The 20,252-nt window shown below is 41.3% G+C and overlaps 1 protein-coding gene and 1 pseudogene across 1 annotated transcript; one reads left to right on the top strand and one right to left on the bottom strand.

Moving 5' to 3' along the window:
• Window positions 1-2,054: 2,054 nt before the first annotated feature.
• ncdn (neurochondrin) lies at window positions 2,055-10,828 on the bottom strand. The gene is given in 9 exon segments (XM_034161010.1): window positions 2,055-2,557; window positions 4,745-4,887; window positions 5,018-5,230; window positions 5,460-5,698; window positions 6,758-6,927; window positions 7,054-7,333; window positions 7,335-7,792; window positions 7,795-8,101; window positions 10,481-10,828. Coding segments are annotated over 9 exon segments (2,391 nt in total). The 5' UTR covers window positions 10,643-10,828; the 3' UTR covers window positions 2,055-2,138.
• Window positions 10,829-16,265: 5,437 nt separating this feature from the next.
• LOC117501490 overlaps window positions 16,266-20,252 on the top strand; it is a 32,876-nt pseudogene continuing 28,889 nt past the window's right edge.

Genomic DNA, 20,252 nt, shown 5'->3' with positions numbered 1-20,252 from the left:
TGAATACCTCACATCAAAAAAGTCACAGTTCGCCATCTGGTGGTAGATCAGAGGAAAAGTTTGATAAATCACAAAACCAGATTTGACACCGAAATTCTGATTCTGGTTTATTGAATACTGTCAAAAACTCACATGACTCACATCACATCTGCTCTTCGGGTGGAAAAATCTGTCCAAATAAAAAGCACTGACATTATAAAACACAACACTGACAGTAAGTCTTAAAAAAATTCTTTATTCAATGTGTCCAATATCATCACTCACATTTTCTACGTAAAAGTACAAAATTCTCCAGTAATTTTTTAAAAACAAAAATCTACAGATTTCAGGTAGCACAGTGGCTTACTAGTTAATACTGTTGCCTCACAGCAAGAAGGTTATGGGATTGATTCCCCACTGTGGCCTTTCTGTGTGGAGTTTGTATGTTCTCCCGGTGTTTGTGTGGGTTCTTTTCAGGTGCTCCAATTTCCTCCCACATCCAAAGACATGCAGGTTAGGCGGACTGGAAACTTTAAGTTGCCCATAGGTGTGTGTGCAAGTGTGAATGGGTTTGTTTGTTTGTCTATATGTGGCCCTGGGACAGACTGGTGTCGTCTAGGGTGCACCCCACCTCATGCCGTGATTGCTGGGATAGGCTCCAGCCTCCCATGACTCTTAATTGGAGTAAGCAGGTATTGAAAATGGATGTAGCCTACAGTTTTTCCCCTCAGTCAAGTGCTTTTATTTTTGCAACAAACCCCTGATGGTGGCGCTCTTGTGCAGCTTCTTCATAGCAAGGCTCTTAGAATAACTACGTCAGCCCCTTATAGCTGCAGTGTGTAAGCTTTAGGGGTGTTTATTAGTAAAAATGGAATGCAGTATTCATAACCATCTGTTGGTTTGTGTTTAATTACCTGCAGCAATGAATCAATTTGTTTTCATAAACTCAAAATGAGCCGGTTATATCGACGTGATACAGGAGCCCAAAAGGGACATACTTACTCTGGCATTTGCATTGTGCTGTGCGGCCAGAAGACTGAAGAATAAAGAAGAGGAATTGGTGGTTGCTCTTCTGTACGCTGTCTTGTAGCTGCTAGCGCAGGCTTACAAGGTTGAGAACCCTCATTTTGATGAAATAGATGATCACATATTTATCATTACAAGAGAAGGCAAAGGAGCATGAATCCCCACGGCCAAAGAAGTGAAAATGTGAAGGGAGACAAAATCATGCATAGTGCAATCTGCAGCCTCACCAGTAGAGGGCATTACATCATACACACTATAGCTTTAAATGCTAAATTGGCAGGGTTCGGGTGTTTGTGTTGCACCGCTCTGCTTTAGCAGAAGATGTAACGCATTGTGCAGGGCGCAAATGGTCAGAGCAAGGAAAAAAAGAGGGCGAGAAAAAGAAAAAGTTCTTAATCTGGTTTTCAGACAGAAGGATTAGAGCTCCTTTTGGAGGCTGGTTATGTGTAGTGATGATGACTACTACCTCCATTCACAGGAAAGTGCTAAAATGGACTTGGGATGAAGCGGAATGACAGAAAATTCCAATCTGTATGTTTCAGCCACAGCTTCACTGGAAATGATCTGATGTACATTCCGTTTAAATCCACATATCTGTTTCAATGTTCATTTGTGACGTTTCGATCCTCCCAACACAGATCTGAATCAACTGGTGCTCACTGTAGAATGTAATTTTGATTTAGTATCTCATATTTCATAATCACATTATATGACCAAGCAGATCGTATTTATGATTTGGCATCTTATAATAAATTACCTCAGATTTTCTGTCTCTTATTGTGACTAAGTAGGTAATCGTAACTGCGGGCATGAAGACAGAACTCACGTACATATGTGTGCAAAGTTCTGTGGTCATCAGAGGGAAAATGGTAATTTTGACAACTGAGCCCAATGACCTTGACCTTTGCCAAAACAAAACCTTAAGGGCAGTTAACCTACATGCACACAGACACTTGGGTGGAAATCAGCTAAAGGAGCTGGGAGGAGCAGCACAACAAACAAACACAAATGTTTCACAAATGATATGTACCTTGAAATGGACAGAAAACATGTCTTCATATTGAGGGTAAATTTAAGGAAATGGATTTTTCTTCTTTGTATTCGTGGATTTTTTTTTTCCCCAAAGTGTGGTGTCACTTTACTCCAACTGACTTCTTCAGCTTCTCCAAACTGTTCAAAGCTCCTTTACATGTCATCATGGCCTCCGTGATCTCCTGCTTGCACAGCGGGCACTGGTCTGCGATGGCGCACAGAGCTTCCTCTAGCGCCTCCCGTGTGTGCTGGTCAGGTAGCGCGCTACACTGACACATGATGGCAAGTACGCGTTTGAGCCAACCTTCGTCTCTGATCAGGGCAGTGATCCAGGGCTGCACCCGGATGCAGCCTCCCAGAGCTTGCAGCCCCAACCTCCATAGCTCTGCAGCTTTGTCCCAAAAACTGTCCCAGATGACACTCACACGAACCGGTCCAGGGCTGGAGCTGGAGTCCAAGGCGGCTTGGAGAAACAGAAGAGCAGTGGAGAAGAAGCGTCTTTGGCTGGCCTCCGCAACACCTAGAAAATTCAAAGAGATGGAAGTGGACGCATCGGTAAAAGCCGAGATATGCACCCTGCCGTCATCCTTTAATTCTCCAAATTGAAAGTGAAAATACTGAAGACAAAACAATTAAAGTGGACTGAATTTGATGCACAGGATCAACAGAAAAACCAGTTTGTTTTGCTTAATGAATCCACTATAAAGCTGTCTGCCACCTGGACGTGTCTGGGCTTGTTGCAGGGAATAACCTTATCATCATGTGGATGATAGAAATTAGGAGCAAATGTTGTTGAAGTTGCATGTAGCTTGAAATGAGCTTGTTTATCAGTTTTTTTTCTTTCCAAAACGAAGGTCCAAGGCCACTGCTGCCTGTAACATCTAGTCCATTATCATAAAAAAAGAAGTGTCAAAAGACCCTGAAGTCCTTTGGACAAAACAGAAAAATATGGGGAAAATGGCATGAAGTAAGTAATTTGTATGGATTCACCTGAAATTGTTTACCCTTCAGGGATTCAATCGCAAAGTCCAACTTACCATAACCAGGCAGTCACCCAAGGATTGTTTTCACCAAATTTCAAAAAGGTTTTATGAATAGATTTTTTGCAATAAATCAAAAAAATGTGAACAATGACACCCCCTCTTCCTTTTGCAGGGTCCGGGGGGGGGGGGGGGGGTGTCATCACGTTATAAGGATTTAAGGACAATAAACATTTCTCTGTCTGTAGGTAGCCTCCTAAAGAATCTTTATGCCAAATTAAAGGAAAAGTTAATAAACAGTTTGCCAGCAATGAATTTATAAGCACGAAATCTCTGATTTTGATTGCCCTTGTGGGCAGCTCTGGGGGACCCAGAAAGATTTAATCCACAAGTACAACCTTCCATGGCCAGACAGGCCCCCATGGAATTCCCCACCAAATTTCAGGAAATTTAATTGAACATCCATCCATCCATTTTCTTCCGCTTTATCCGGAGTCGGGTCGTGGGGGGCAGCAGCTCAAGCAAAGCAAAAACTGTTCAGTTTTTTTTTGAAAAACTGTTCATTGAACAGTTTTTGATAAAAAGTAAAGATGGTGCACCGAAAACAAATCTTGATGGCATTTGTCCTTTTTGTGTTCGTTGGTCCAAAGGTCTAAAAATTTATCACAAAAAGTCATTAAGCTTGTCAGTGGATGGACCTGAGGTCAGTTTGAGTTTTTACATATTACTAACGAGTAGGGATGGGTATTGATAAGATTTTAATCAATATCGGTACCATTATCGATTCCCTTATCGATACCTCTTGTGAATTTTCTGTGTACTAAAAGTAGGCTGTACAGGTTTTCTATGTCAACAACATTTTATTGAGTCTTAAAGTAAATAAGTATGAAATTGGTCACTGGATCCTTAAACTCTGGCCATAATAAAGTCTACATGGCAGATCCTTGATCTCTGGACATAAATAGAAATAAACAAAATCTGTAGTTTCTGTCAAAAGCATTTCTTTTCAGACATTACTGGCATGAATGTCTTTCCATAAATCTGAGCTGAGTTCTCGTAGCTGACTGTGCTGCACGTCAGGATATAATTCATAAAGAATGCCAAATGTCTCATTTTGGGGGTAAAAATTATTATTCGATTGTAGTTAATTTCTGTATTACAGCATTTGGAAAGAGGTGCCATTTTATTTAAAGCAGTAATTCGTTTTGAAGTTATTAATTCCAACCGGACACTGTCTCGGCTCAGAGCCGCGCAGCGTTTGGAGCTCTGTGAACGGACGATTCTCGTTTCTTGGTTGCCACAAGACATGAGTCCCAGTTAGTGACTTTAATGTACACAAAAGTGACTCACGATTGACATATTTTAATGGCTTTGAGAGGTGTTAAGAAGTGGACTTGCTGCTTCTGAAGAGCAGCGACTCAAAGAACCAACGAGCCAGCGGATCGAAGCACTGCTTCATTGGTTCACGCTTCAAAGTGGAGTCGCGCTGCAGAAACGGTTGATTACAGAACCGCTGCAGGGTCTGCAATCAATGTAGAGAAATGATCATTTTCCGGACAAACACCCTCAAAAACAATGGCTGCTCTGAAGGACTGATAAGGGAATCGTTAAGCAAAAAGACTATTGATATCAGTGGATCAAATCATTTCTTAACGACACCTGAAAAGATCCGGTTCTCGATACCCAACCCTACTAACGAGTGTGTGATTAAGCAGAACCGCACTAACCTGTCGGAGCCGGTCTCAATCTGCCGATCATTAATCTTAAAGTGCAGCAATTTGCTGCAAGGACCAGAAGTTGATGTTTGTGCACCAAAACAGGAAGTGCTTCATTCAAAAGATCCTCCAGTGTGTTGAAACACGGGTCAGTCCTAGAAAAAGAAATTTGGAAGACGGATAAAGTGTTAATAAGCAGGTGGAACAAATTACACTTCTTCAGTCTGCAAGTTTCACTTGGCCCTGACACCTGCAGGAGGATCAGGTCTGTGGTAACCCGGCTACCTGACTTGGTCTGGCTCTGTGACTGTGAAGTTGAGAAGTGCTGAGCAGGCAGTTTCCATGCTGGGACAAACGGCCGATGATGCACCGCTCCTCCTCAGGGAGCTCCAGCACTGCGACAGGAAGTCCACCAGCAGTTTGGGCGTGTCGAGGGCGAGCAGCACCTTCCGGGGCTGTTCTTCTGCTGACAAGTGGCACAGCGATGGGAGGAGATACCTGACAGGAGGGCAGACCACAGGAGAAAATGAAAAGACAGACACAGAATTTTGAGGCATCTGTCATGTGAACAACTTGTATTTCAGTCCATTTAAAAAAGCTGCAATAACACCTCCTGCCAGTAGGCTGTGCACTAAATACAAAGTGAGAGAACAACATCTACTCAAAGCAAAAGTAAAACTCACCTCAAAGCAAAGAGATAAAGTTTGGGTCATATTGGCGTCTTTACCTCAGAGGTTCTTCTCCTGTCCAAGCTCCTCCTTCCTGGTTGACGGACATGTCGGTCATCCAGTCAGAGAGGCCCCGCCCCTGGCTGTCTCCCTGCAGGTGGCTCCTGCAGTAGCCGATCAGAAATGGCAGCAGAGCCGTCACTTCCTCCTTCAGGCAAGACGTTTCCTCAGCAAGCCACGAGCAGAGGGAACGGAACGTAGCAAAAATGAAAGGGTCACCATGGTGACTTGGATCAACCTTGACCACAATGGGAGAAGTTGTTAGAAAGCATGTGATCTGGGTTCTGATGAGGGTTACAGTCTTAAAGAGTAATGAAGCAAGATTAATAATATAAATAAAATAACACCAACACCTCTTACGATGTTTGGGGATTTGGGTCAGTATATGACCTGAGAGCAGTTGATCCTTCAGTGATCATACCTCTAATATCAATGTTTTATTTTGAAAAACCTCACTGTAATAGAGTTAATCAGCTTTACTATGACTGTACAGTACCTCGTCAAGGCCACAAGAGGGCCACTAGCCTTGATGCTCAAATGGCAATGCGCCAGTCAAATAGACATCATGATAACACACTTCAGGTGTGGACTTTCAAAATAAAAGAATTACACAGTCAGTGCTTTTTTTTTTTTTTATTCATAACTATTTACTGATTTGCTCTTGGAACCCCCCAGTTGCTTAAAACTCTATGTACAATCTATTGTTTTATAACCCAATCAATGTTTTAAATTAGAGTTTAAAATAAAAATATAGAACAAATTTAATTCAGGAGCATGGAAGAATCAAATGTGAAAGAACTAGAAGGCACTCAAAATACCCACATTTACTTGCATTTAACACTGAGCCTTGTTTCCTAAAAATGTATCTATGTGCTCATGAAATTTCATCAAGATTAATTCAAAACGTTTGAGTTTTTACTCACAAAATGTTACGGAAGCTCATTATTAGTAGAACCTCAAATTAAATGTTTCTGAATGCTCAAAACGTCTTCTGGATGCAAAATATGTTCCGGACCAAATTCAAAATAAAATCCCTCATGTTATTATCCATCTATTCACCAAATTTAATCAACATCCTCTCACAGCTTTTTGAACTGAATGTTGCTATGTTCCAAACATTCGTTTGGATCTCAGTTCCAGAATATATTCCGGATCCCCTCCAATACTGAATCACTTATTTCCTGGAATGTTATCGATCTGCTCACCATATTTCATTGAAATCCGTTCATGACTTTTTGAGATATCGTAAACGCTGGTGAATGCATTACCGACAGAATGTGACAATTTATCGTTTCACCTGTTGCAAGCGGTACATGACAGCAGAGAAGGCCTCCTCCAGCACCTTCAGGACCTGCCTGCTCTGCTGCAGACTGAGTGCACAGGCGCCACTCGGAGGAGGCGCGGAAGCCTGCGTGACTCCGACACTGCAGGCCTGTTCGATTGCTGCCTCCATGATACGGTAACAGGCTGAGAATGAGACAAAGATTTAAGCAATTAATGCTCAGGTAGAGAGAGAGCCAACAGGCAGTATTATTAGATTCACTAACAAACATCAAAAATGTGTTTAAAATAAAGATACCATCATAAAACTACCTGTGAGTGTGTGCTGCAGTTCCGGGCTCATCTCTTTACCAGGAGGCTCCTCCAAACCCATTCTGACCTCCACACAGGCCCGGTTCACCAGTAAACAGCAGAACTTCGGCGGCCCCACCAGATCCCACCCGTACAAATCCAGCAGACACGCACTGAGGATCAGGATCTGCCGGATCTGCTTCTGCGTCAACCTGGACTGCATCATGGGTCTCAACGCTCTCCACGTGTGGGTCACTGCTTCCTTCAGGTCCTCAGACTGTGTTAGCATTCCTACAGGGGGGGAGAAAGTGCACCAGCTGGGTACACATATCCAACCGGGTCTGGTCTGTGGCTTGGCAGAAGTCTTGGGAGAGTCTGAGCAGAAGCTTGAGGAGTTCTGCTGAATGTTTGCGCCACACTTTATCCTTCATTTTCCCAGACAGGAGGCTGCTCAGCAACACAAGCCCTTTGTCGTGGCTGCAGGTCTGGTTGAGTTCCAGCGACTGGCACAGAGCGGAAACGGCACCCCGACTCAGCAGCTGGTCAGGACCTCTGGGTGAGGCGCACACAGCAAACAGAACCTGGTAGCAGTCTGCGGCCACAGCTTCATCGGGCTTCCAGGATGGTGTGGGATGCTGAAATGATGCTCCATTTGCTGCCCCCTTCTGGTTGTTGGTTTCACACTCTCTCTCAGACTCATCCATGCTCAATCCTGAGTGGACTTCACTTTCTGGTGTCTGCTCATCGGGTCTCCTTCCATCTCTGTAGCTTGCTTCTGCTCTTCGGCTTTGTCTTTCTGCTGGTTTAACATTGGGCAGTTTGCTAAGATGCCCAGCAGAAGTGGGACAGAGGCGAGGAGCTGTGGATGTGACGCCATGTCTGGGTCTGTGCTCAGGGCGGCCAAGAGAGCAGTTCCCAGTGAAAGGAGTTCTTGCAGGGGCAAACCAGCGGTGTCACTGCCTTTAACTGCTGTCACCAACAGCCGAGCTGGAAGGTTAAGACCCACAGCCTCAAAGATGCGCCTCAACGTCAGTTTATCGAGTTGGCTCGCTGGACACAGGCGGGTGATCTGACAAGAAAGGGATGAAAAACAAATGACAGAATCAATCTATCAACTGTGAACTAGGATTTGAACTGCAATTTTATCCCTATTTCCAATTCAACAGTTGATTATTTTACAGGAAGAACCAAAAATTTAGTAGCCATGAAACACAAATGTCATCTTGGCTCTCAACACTGCAGCACCAGCAAGATGCATGCTGTATGGCCAAAACCTCACTGCTGATGTTCCCTCACAGTGCGTGTAATAGTACCCCTCACCTGAGTGTCCAAAAAGGCCTGGTACCAAAGGTATCCATCCAGTCATCATCTTAGGTCACCAGTTAGCATGCAAGTCTCACAACCGTGCAGTAACACAGGAAGCACCAGGACCGTAAAGACGTGGACCTTCGTTCTCCTAAAATGGTCTCAACATTTGTACAGTGACCTCATGCCTCATCTCTCTATCTCAGAGGCCAAGGACCCAGAAACATGAACATTACTGCCAAGATACGTGAATGTGTCTACAACAGAGCTCTCAGGTCTCACGTATTAGACGTGAGACTCAACATGTTGTCACGCTCTCATGCTAATGCATGACATACTCCAACATTTATTCGCTGTAACTGGCAACACAAGATTCGTGGAATATAACTCCTTGAGCATATCTCACTTGAGAGCTCTGCTACAAGTTCAACACTTTCACTACATACTGTTGCACTGATGCTGTCCAAGTCCAAGAAGTCACTGAAAGTCTGGAGCTTCTTCTTGATCCAGGTCAATCACAAATCCAGACACTCTGACTCCTCACTCATCTTCTCAAGTGCTACACACATGGTATGCATTGATTCCACAAAGATCATCATCCTCTGCAAACACAGCTGACTTTTCTGTACTGACAAAGGCACGCAGGTTGATGGACTCCATCATGCTACCCAACAGACACCAGTATTCATTCACTGGTAAGAAGTCAGAGATTCTGCTGCCTCAGAACTTGTGCATAAGGCTATACGCTGTAAGTGCTATCAATTCAATTTAATTCAATTTAATTAGCTTATAATGCCCTAAATCACAGCAAAAGCCATCTCAAGGTGCCTTACATGAAACAATTTGACATAAAATTTAAATAAACAATTAAATGAATTTAAAATTTTCAAATACATAATTAAAAACAGCTAAAAAACTAGAAGCACTCAGAGAGTGCAAACCTCCACCAAGGCCATGGGGTCATTGACGCCATAACATATACACGCCGTAGAATCATTGAACCTAAAAAAGTCTAACAATGATGTCTGCTCAGTAGTAAAAAAAGTTTCATCTGCTGTGACTGGATAGCATGATACCTTAGCGCTTGGCATCAGTTTATTGCAACTTGCACCTTTCCCAGAAGCTACTGTCATCTGAGCACTGATATTGATATTGCATGTGCTTATAGACAAAAACAAATAAGAGACAAAATTCAATTTATTATTCAACTAACTGCAAATATATGAATTTTTTAACATTTATGAAACACTTCTCTAAACAAGGCCAAGAGATTCCCTCCTTGGCACAGTAATCTATTTCTTTTTGTCTCTTTCTCTAAAATTGTATATAATAATCATTAGATTATTAATATATGAACAAAAATAAATTTAAGAAATATTACAATTTGAAAACAAATGCACCCGAACGTGATGACAGCTGCAACTGCTTAATGCTAACTTTTAACATTGAAAATGCCATAGACATGCTAATGCGTTAGCATCGGGATCCAGATCGTGAGTCGGATCACCACTAAAATTTAATCACTTGTTCCTCTTGTCATTTCCAACCACTCCACAAAATTTCATCAAAATCCGTTCAAAACCTTTTGAGTTATCCTGCTGACAGACAGACAAACAAACGCGACCGAAAACATAACCTCCTTGGCGGAGATAAAAATAAAAACTATTCATAAGAAAGAGAAAAATTGATCACTGAAAAATGTCCACGGACTCCGACTGCATCACGGTTGCAGGAAGACTGTTCCACAGGGCAAGTGCACGATACGAAAAGGCTCTTTGACCTGCTGACTTCTTCTTGACCCTGGGAACACAGAGAAGTCCCGCATCCTGCAACCGCAAAGCCCAGGCCGGCACGTAAAGTTCCACCAGATTAGCCAGATAAGATGGCGCCAGTCCATGAACAACCTTATAAGTCAATAACACAACCTTAGAAATCACAAAAGTGCTATGATGTCCAGCAGCATGCTGAGGATCCCGCAAATTTTCAAGATGTCCTAGGGAGCAGACTGGTCAATCGCAGGCTGTAAAGAAGCACTGCCGACTATAAAACAGGCACTGAGTCATGTGGAATATCATTTTCTTCTTCTGAAAACACAACAAAATCCTAAATCAATAACTTTTTTAATCACAGTGTAAACACGTACCAGCAGAAGAGCAGCCAGAGTGTGGCTGTCATTTTTTGCATGTGTGAGTGCATGAAGACATCTGTCCAAAACTTCCTCCTGAGCTTCACTCAAACCTCCTCCTGCAGCCGCCTGCTCCTCTGTGTCAGAACAAACAGGGGGAAGATCGCTGCTTTCAGCCATTACAATCTTATGGAGCAAAAAAAAAACAAAACGTCGAAACCAACAACAAAAAACAAAAACAGAAAGCACCGGATATCAGTGAAACCACATCGCGCTACACTTTTCAACGGATTTACCGAGTCATTTTAAGCAAAATGTTGTTTGAAAAAACCTGAAATTAAAACCCCAATTATTCACAAAACTCACAACTTTCCCTTCGAAAATACCCCGTACGACTCTGTTGGAGGCACGACCATAACAACAGCGCAACGAACCAATCAGAACAGGCCATCAATAGGCGAGAGCCACTCAGAACAAAGATGTTTGCGACGCGCCGGCACCATTTTGGACAGCGTGCCAATGACGAAGAACGTCCTGTTTGAAGTATTTCGCCAGAAAATACGTTTTCCCCATTTTTTTCTGCTGCTATTTATAACATAAATAGGGAAAAGGTAAAATTAATTTTGCTGATTTATTCTCGTGCGAAAAATGAAGCAGGTGGCGCAGATGAGAAATTGTGTTTTACTTAAAAGCTGTAGGGAAAACGACAAAAAAAACTCAACATTAAAATGATGTAATAGAATGTACGATAATTATATTACTACCTAATAGCGGTGCTGTTCTGTTTTGTTTTGTTTTTTTCCTTTTTGCGCCGCCTTGTTTTATTTTGAAAACCCACCACAGGAAGCAGCACTTTCACGATGAGAAGCTTCACGGCGGTCACAGAGAACACATCAGCTGTACCAGCAGCGACCTAATTTAGTGATTAGAGGACAACAACGACGCTGAAACTAAAGACAGTAAGTAATTTGTGTACTTCTAGATTTTTTTTTTAACTTTGTTGTTCGGAAGGGAAGACGTGTGTGGTGAAATTGATGTCAGCAGCTGTTAGCTGAAGGTGCCTAAACGGGATGATCGGATTATCATGCAGGTGAAATACGTAAACCTTCCTGTTGCAGAATGACACACTGTCGTGACACTTGCAATAAGACACAGTGCTGTTGTATCACTGACAAAACCGTCTGTGGATTTAAATTCTGTGCTGCTGTAGTGTGGTCTGTGTAGGCTTCAGCTATCGGCCTGGGTGTGTGTGTGTGTGTGTGTGTGTGTGTGTGTGTGTGTATATATATATATATATATATATATATATATATATATATATATATATATATCCGCCCCCCGTCAGAGCCTATAGAACTGTCTGAATGACTTCTGTTTTCAGGCTGGTCATGATGCAGAAACTTATCATAACCAGATCACTGCTGAAAATAGGTTAGAAACATTATTGCTGTTGCTATTAATAATAAAACCACAAAATATGCATTTTGAAAAGTTGGTTTGGGTGTGAAATCTCAAACCTCTGCAGCCTGGCAGCATGATACCATTTCACTGTCTCTAGGGTTTTGGGAAAGCCTAGTCAAATATTTTTTTAATGCAGTGGCTTTTAGATGCATAAATGAATCCATCCCCTCCAGTATGTGAACTTGATAATGCAAAAACAATTAATGCTACCATCTTTGAACTGAACAAATTAAAAGTGCATATAGTGAGAGCAAATCTACTAAAAATTTCTTCAACTTTGACGCACCGGATCAATCCAAAAAGCAACTTTATTTTTTTCCTCCTATGTAATGTCCCATAGACATGTCTGCCAGCTGCTGGATGGTTAGTGAATGCAAGCTTGATGATTGATTAAGAGTAGGTGTGGTTGTCAGTGAGGCAACATAAGCCACACAGAAAAAGATACTAAATCAAAGAAGTCAAGTGCTGGTTTCTGATTGTTGAATGACAGTTACGTTGTAAAACACAAATAACACAGTCATCCCTCCACACACAATATGCAGGTATGTATGTATGTATGTATTTTATGGATTTATCTGCAAAATAAGAGGCTGAGAGAGATGGCCAAGCGAGGTACACAGTGAATGAGGTTTGTGAGAGAGAGATGATTTCTGCACACATATTTAAAAAATCTGAGAAATAATGGCTATTCTGTTATTTATTTCTAGCAGTTACATTCTAAAACACAACACAGTCACAAGTCCATACAACCCTGCAGGCAGTAATTAGTACAAATGTAGCAGAACTAGTATGTGTACGTTAGGCAACAGGCTACAAGTATGTTTCCGGCACTCTCTGTGTCTGTTTCCAATAGCTGTTAAATACATAATGCCAAAATTATTAGTATATTAGGAAACAAGTCTATCAGCCGATAAATAACAAACAAATATTTTAACAAAAAGCTGTGATTTGGCAAATCTCCACTTAGCTCTGGGTAAAATTCTGTTCTGGATAACCTTTTGTCATAAGTATTGAGGTCATGTGGTACCTAGATGGTGCTAGTTCGTGCTAGGTGTTAGTTGTAGGTTGTTGAAATTTGTTACGCCTCACTCAAGTTATATATAATCTCTGTGAACCAAAACATCATTTTGCACTCACTGACCTTGTGATCTAATCAATATGCAGTTCTGGTCACTGTTACTATTTCATTCCCCCTACTGGGACTACCTGCGTGCCAGGTTTGGTTAAGTTGGGCCCAGTGGCCTTAGAGATATGGTTGTAGATATTCGGACGGACCTACAGTGCATTGATTGTGTCACCTTCCAGTACTTTGTTCAGGCGGGATAATAATCAATCAGTTAAGTTATTTATCAAGTCTGTTTATTGAAATGCTTTAAGGTTTTCAGATGTGTTGATTGGCTCAGTTTTTTAGGAACCTTGTTAATTGTAAATTATTTTGAATTCACACGAAGAGATGATGAAACTAATAATTTATAGATACTCCCCAGAGCTTTCCAAGAGTGCATATTATTTGTAATACAAATCACATAATACAGAACAAATAATGAGGCATTAAAATATTCAGTAGAGTAATCAAAAATGTAAATAAAATGATAATAAGTAGACCAGTTGTAAAGTCCTGGATCTTTAATAGTCCTGTCCTCAATAGAAAAAAAACATTAAAAAAAAACTACAAGTACAAAAGATACAGTTTGCTAGATTTCAGGTGAAGTCAGATAGACCTGGGTCTTTAACCGCCAGAGCTCACACAGGAACCCGGTCAGAAAAAGAGACCCTGACACAAGAGAATCCCATTACAATGAGTGGACTCACTCTCGCAGCCAGTTTCTGTTGGCTCACTGCAACGAAGGGCCGTCCTCCCATGACATGTGCTTAGTGTGTGATCAAAAAAGGTTCTGTCATGTGCTAAAAGCTAGTTTAAACTGGAATACTCAAATTAGGACCCTCATATGTTGATAAAAGAGATGGAGACTTGTGGCAGTCACAGTTTATACTTTGATGCTCATGATAAAGTCTTAACAAGAGCACAATATACAACCCCTGGCAAAAATTATGGAATCACCGGCCTCGGAGGATGTTCATTCAGTTGTTTAATTTTGTAGAAAAAAAGCAGATCACAGACATGACATAAAACTAAAGTCATTTGAAATGGCAACTTTCTGGCTTTAAGAAACACTATAAGAAATCAGAAAAAAAAAATGTGGCAGTCAGTAACGGTTACTTTTTTAGACCAAGCAGAGGGAAAAAAATATGGAATCATGAAAAACAAAAGAACGCTCCAACACATCACTAGTATTTTGTTGCACCACCTCTGGCTTTTATAACAGCTTGCAGTCTCTGAGGCATGGACTTAATGAGTGACAAACAGTACTCTTCATCAATCTGGCTCCAACTTCTCTGATTGCTGTTGCCAGATCAGCTTTGCAGGTTGGAGCCCTTGTCATGGACCATTTCTTCAACTTCCACCAAAGATTTTCAATTGGATTAAGATCCGGACTATTTTCAGGCCATGACATTGACCCTATGTGTCTTTTTGCAAGGAATGTTTTCACAGTTTTTGCTCTATTGCAAGATGCATTATCATCTTGAAAAATGATTTCATCATCCTCAAACATCCTTTCAATTGATGGGATAAGAAAAGTGTCCAAAATATCAACGTAAACTTGTGCATTTATTGATGATGTAATGACAGCCATCTCCCCAGTGCCTTTACCTGACATGCAGCCCCATATCATCAGTGACGTGGAAATTTACATGTTCTCTTCAGGCACCTCATCTTTCTCGTTTGAAACGACACCAAACAAAAGTTCCAGCATCATTACCTTGCCCAATGCAGATTCGAGATCCATCACTGAATATGACTTTCATCCAGTCTTCCACAGTCCACGATTGCTTTTCCTTAGCCCACTGTAACCTTGTTTTTTTCTGTTTAGGTGTTAATGATGGCTTTCGTTTAGCTTTTCTGTATGTAAATCCCATTTCCTTTAGGCGGATTCTTACAGTTCGGTCACAGACGTTGACTCCAGTTTCCTCCCATTCATTCCTCATTTGTTTTGTTGTGCATTTTCGATTTTTGAGACATATTGCTTTAAGTTTTCTGTCTTGACGCTTTGATGTCTTCCTTGGTCTACCAGTATGTTTGCCTTTAACAACTTTCCCATGTTGTTTGTATTTGGTCCAAGTTTAGACACAGCTGACTGAACACCCAACATCTTTTGCAACATTGCGTGATGATTTACCCTCTTTTAAGAGTTTGATAATCCTCTCCTTTGTTTCAATTGACATCTGTCGTGTTGGAGCCATGATTCATGTCAGTCCACTTGGTGCAACAGCTCTCCAAGGTGTGATCACTCCTTTTTAGATGCAGACTAATGAGCAGATCTGATTTGATGCAGGTGTTAGTTTTGGGGATGAAAATTTACAGGGTGATTCCATAATTTATTCCTCAGAATTGAGTGAGTCATATTTTTTTTCCTCTGCTTGGTCCTAAAAAAGTAACCGTTACTGACTGCCACAATTTTTTTTTCTTGATTTCTTATAGTGTTTCTTAAGCCAGAAAGTTGCCATTTGAAATGACTTTAGTTTTGTGTCATGTCTGTGATCTGCCTTTTTTTTCTACAAAATTAAACAACTGAATGAACATCCTCTGAGGCCGGTGATTCCATAATTTTGCCAGGGGTTGTAGATAGGAGATTTTTAGCAAGATCCAGTTAGCCATACAGACTTACATACTTCAGGAATGCATACCTGAAACTTATAGTTGGTAGCAAAATAGCAAAAACATGTTTAAAGTAGTCATTAACACTAGTTATTACAGTCAGGTTATATTGTAGCTACACGGGCGTCATGGTGCATTTGTGTGTTTTCCTAATGTTATTGTGAGTGCCTTCGGCAGCTCCCTTGTTTTCACTCAGGGTTGCTGCAACAGATCGAGGTGGATCTGCATGTTGATTTGGCACAAGTTTTAAGCCGGATGACACAACTCTGCGTTACATGGAGAAATGCGGCAGGGGTTAGGGCAAGTGGTGTCCAAAGCATTCCAGAAAGGGCCAAGATGGTGCAGGTTTTCTTTGCAGCCACCGACTCTGTCAAAGTGATACCTGCTGGAGTCATTGGCTGCAAAGAAAACCTGCCACCCTCTTGGCTCTTTCTGAAATACTTTGGACCCCCATGGGTTAGGGTTTTGAACAGGAACCTTCCGCACTGAAACCAAGCGCACTAAACACTTGGCCTCCCGAGGTTTTCTTAATGTTTATATATTCCTATTTGGATCTTTTGATTTTGAGGCAATATTATAATCAAATCCTTCCTTTGATTAAAACAGTTTCATTCCTTGCAGGACTCTGTGGGGGGAAGCGAGGGAACCATTTTCCCTGTAACAGCCAGAAGAAACTGCGTGGGAGACTTTGTGGTCGTAAAAGTAAACGCTCCACCAACCTGTCGCCTGGAAGCCACCTCAACTGTGACAAGGTTGCTATTGACAGCGAGGAAGGAGCCGGTAATAGGGGAGAATTTGACCACCTGGATGAAAGCAGGTTTTGGTCACAGAGGTCGTTGTTCCGAACCTCCTCGAGGGAAAAGTGGCTAATGAAAAGTCTATAATGACTGAGCTGTCAGCAAACAAGGTGAGCCAAGTACACCTGACACCTTGTTTGTGTGTATGTGTGTGTGGTTGAACTTGTTGCGGTTAAAACTGTGGAAATATGAGACCCCTCAATCAAAACCATGTGTAGAATTTCACCCCACCCCCCCAAAAAATGAATAAAATAAAATGGAGTCCAGTGTGTGAACTCTAAAGGTGCTGTCGAGTTTATGGTGATTTTATGATTTATTTGTTTTACCTTAATAAATCAGAAAAAAAACCATAAACTCATTTTTCTCAGATAATCTTACTGCAATTTGTTTTACCTTAATTGCAGTAAGATTATCTGAGAAAAATGAGCGTTAGATTTGTTTCTCTGCATCACCACGTAATTATCGGATCCATGTTGCATTTTGTTTTTATGTAACGGGGACGACTTTCAGCAGCTTTCCTTTGGAGAGCGTTGAAGTTTGTTTGCTTTTGTTACCGTGGTGATAAGTAGAAGAGTAACTTGCGGGTGAAATTGTGTTCTGGTGAGTTCGTTCAGCTGGACTGTGAAAATGATCATGTGGAAATAAAACCCGATTTTACAAGCAATAAAGGCAGAAGGTCAGAAGCAAAAAAAAAAAAAGGGGGGTAAAATAAATGTTTTCATCACATGCCCACTTTTTCACCAAATGTCTGCCTTTTGTTGCTTATAGTTCAAAAGTGTGGATTCACTTTTTTCCTGTTTTTATCTGCAACTTTCTCTGTCAGGTTTCTTGTTGTACCACATTGTTTTTCTGAACAGCTTCACTGTATAAACGTAGAGAAAAAAAATACAGGTGTTAATACATCAGTGTCTTCATCCTTATCTATATTATTTGTCATATTTTGTATTATTTCCAACTTTTCAGTATTGGCGTTTGTGCTGCTGAGTCTGCAGTTGGTCCAGCGGCAGCCATGTTGGCTCTCTTTCTCAGAGCGCTGGCGGTGACCTCTCTAAACCCTTCACCTCACCACTCCTCGCTGCCAACCTAACTCCTCGCTTTTTCCGTCTTCCTTATCATTTTCTTCCACAACCGAGGCAGTAGAAAGGTAAATGTCATGTTTTACTCCTCCCGATTTTCCATTTTGGACTTCTCTGACTTTACAAATGTTCAAGTGAGTCCTTGCCAATAAGACTCATGTGATCTTTGTCACTTGGAGAGACGTTGTGCAAAGTTTAATAAACTTTTATTTTTATTTTTTTTATTTTTTTACTGAACTTTCTATTAAATTTTTCTGGCAAATTTTCCAAAAAAACATAAAAAAAAAAAAAAAATTTAGTTCTCGTAATTAAGGGTCATATGCCAGTAGGAGAGGTGCAGTGCAAAGTTTCACAAAATATCTATATTATAATAGCCAAGTGGCCTCTGTGTGCATGTGTGCATGCGTCTGGGTTCAATCACAGAGAAACTGGGGAGAGCTGACATTTGCTGTGTGGTATGCTTATGTATTTTGGACCACAGGTGAACGTTGTGAAAATGGAAAGTTGATAGGATTATTATTTTTGGAGAAATTAGTGATATTAGCTATTATATAACGGCTGAGTGGATCCTTGTCATTTGATTGGTGCTTTGTATGTCACGTGACATGGATTATTCATTCCATTTGTGTTGCATTGCATTTAGAGTGTAATTTGGTTCCATTTAGAGTGCAAATTTGGTTTCATACATTTGGTACCATTGCACTCTGCACATTGCACATCCACTGTGCTGTAAGCCTTTCTGGTGGTTGTTAGCAGGATGTTAGAATGAAAAGCTGGACTTTTTTTTGCTACACTGAGAAAATACAAAGTATTTCTTTTTTTTCTTTTTTTTTTTGTAGTACACACACGCACAAGTGCTGTCTCGATTGTGTGAGCACGCACACGGAACAATGACAGCGGGACGACGATTTCATTGAGCTCACAGACTGTGCTAGCTCTTGTAACATACACACAAAATCCAATATTCCTACCATTGAACTCATAAACATTCATTATTTGTGTAACAGTGAACAATGGACATTGTGCTGCAATGCACCATGGGAGTTTGGAGTTTTGGGTTTTTAAATGTTGTCATTGTGGTTCATGTTAGTTTAACAGTGTTATTAGTGTTATTGTGTTTGTTGTAGATCAGTTGCTCAATGGGAGACATGTCCAGTGGGTATGCTGGCCATGCAAGAACTAGGATGTTTTCAGCTTCCAGGAATTGTGTACAGATCCTTGTAACATGGGGCCGTGCATTATCACGCTGCCACATGAAGTGATGGTTGTGGATGAACGGCACAACAATGGGCCTCAGGATCTCGTCACGGTATCTCTGTGCATTCAACATGCCATCAATAAAATGAACCTGTGTTCGTTGTCCATAACATACGCCTGCCCATAACCCCACCGCCACCATGGGCCAGTTCATCCATAACGTTGACATAAGCAAACCGCTGACCCACACGGTGCCACACAGGCTGTCTGCCATTTGTCCTGAACAGTGATAACCGGGATTCATCCGTGAAGAGAACACCTCTCCAACATATCAGACGCCATCGAATGTGAGCATTTACCCACTCAAGTCGGTTACGAAGATTAACTGCAGTCAGGTCAAGACCCCGGTGAGGACGATGAGCCTGCAGATGAGCTTCCCTGGGATGGTTTCTGACAGTTTGTGCAGAAATTCTTTGGTTCCGCAAACTGATTATTACAGCAGCTGTCCGAGTGGCTGGTCTCAGAGGATCTTGGAGGTTACCATGCTGGATGTGGAGGTCCTGGGCTGGTGTGGTCTGCAGTTGTGAGGCCAGTTGGATGTACTGCCAAATTCTCTGAAACACCTTTGGAGACGGCTTATGGTAGAGAAATGAACATTCAGTTCACGGGCAACAGCTCTGGTGGAGATTCCTGCAGTCAGCGTGCCAATTGCATGCTCCCTCAAAACTTGCAACATCTGTGGCATTGTGCTGTGTGATAAAACTGCACATTTCAGAGTGGCCTTTTTTGTGGCCAGCCCAAGGCACACCTGTGCAATAATCATACTGTCTAATCAGCATCTTGATATGCCACATGTGAAGTGGGATGGATTATCTCAGTAAAGGAGAAGTGCTCTCTAACAAAGATTTGGACAAATGTGTGAACAATATTTGAGAGAAATAGGTCTTTTGTGTAAATAAAAAATCTTTTAGATCTTTGAGTTCAGCTCATGGAAAATGGAGCAAAAACAAATGTGTTTATTTTTTTGTTCACTGTACATTCTGGACTCACACGCCATTCCAGCAGGGAGCAGTAAATCATTGTTATATTAAAAGTGTGAGTGCATGCGTGCGTGGTTTTATTTAGTAAGTTCAATGTAAGTACATAATATAATCATGAATGCGTTAAAAATACATGAATGACACAAAGTGAAAACACTTATTTCCATTGTGGTCTATGTAAAAATCAAACTACAAAACATTAACAAATTACGTAATTCACAGGAAATAAAAAGGGTTGAGTAGTTCTTCTAAAGATTGTTGAGGTCTAAGGTTCTATAAACATTCTGGGCACACACGCCATTCCAACTCATACAAACTTTGCTTAATTTATTACCACTCTTAAAAATGTCAGCTACCTATTTTATAAACACTGCCCAATCTAGAGCCCGTGGTTCCCCACGGGTAACACACTAGTGTGTATATTTTCCACATTATAACCTGAGGAATTTTCTGACTTTTTTTTTTTTTTTTTAAACCCTCATGCCAGTAGGAACCGTGCTC

This window comes from Thalassophryne amazonica, chromosome 20 (genome assembly GCF_902500255.1).
Source record: "Thalassophryne amazonica chromosome 20, fThaAma1.1, whole genome shotgun sequence".
NCBI classification, from domain to species: Eukaryota; Metazoa; Chordata; class Actinopteri; order Batrachoidiformes; family Batrachoididae; genus Thalassophryne; species Thalassophryne amazonica.
Note: the sequence above shows the minus strand (reverse complement) of the source record. Positions and strands in the feature narration are given on the sequence as shown.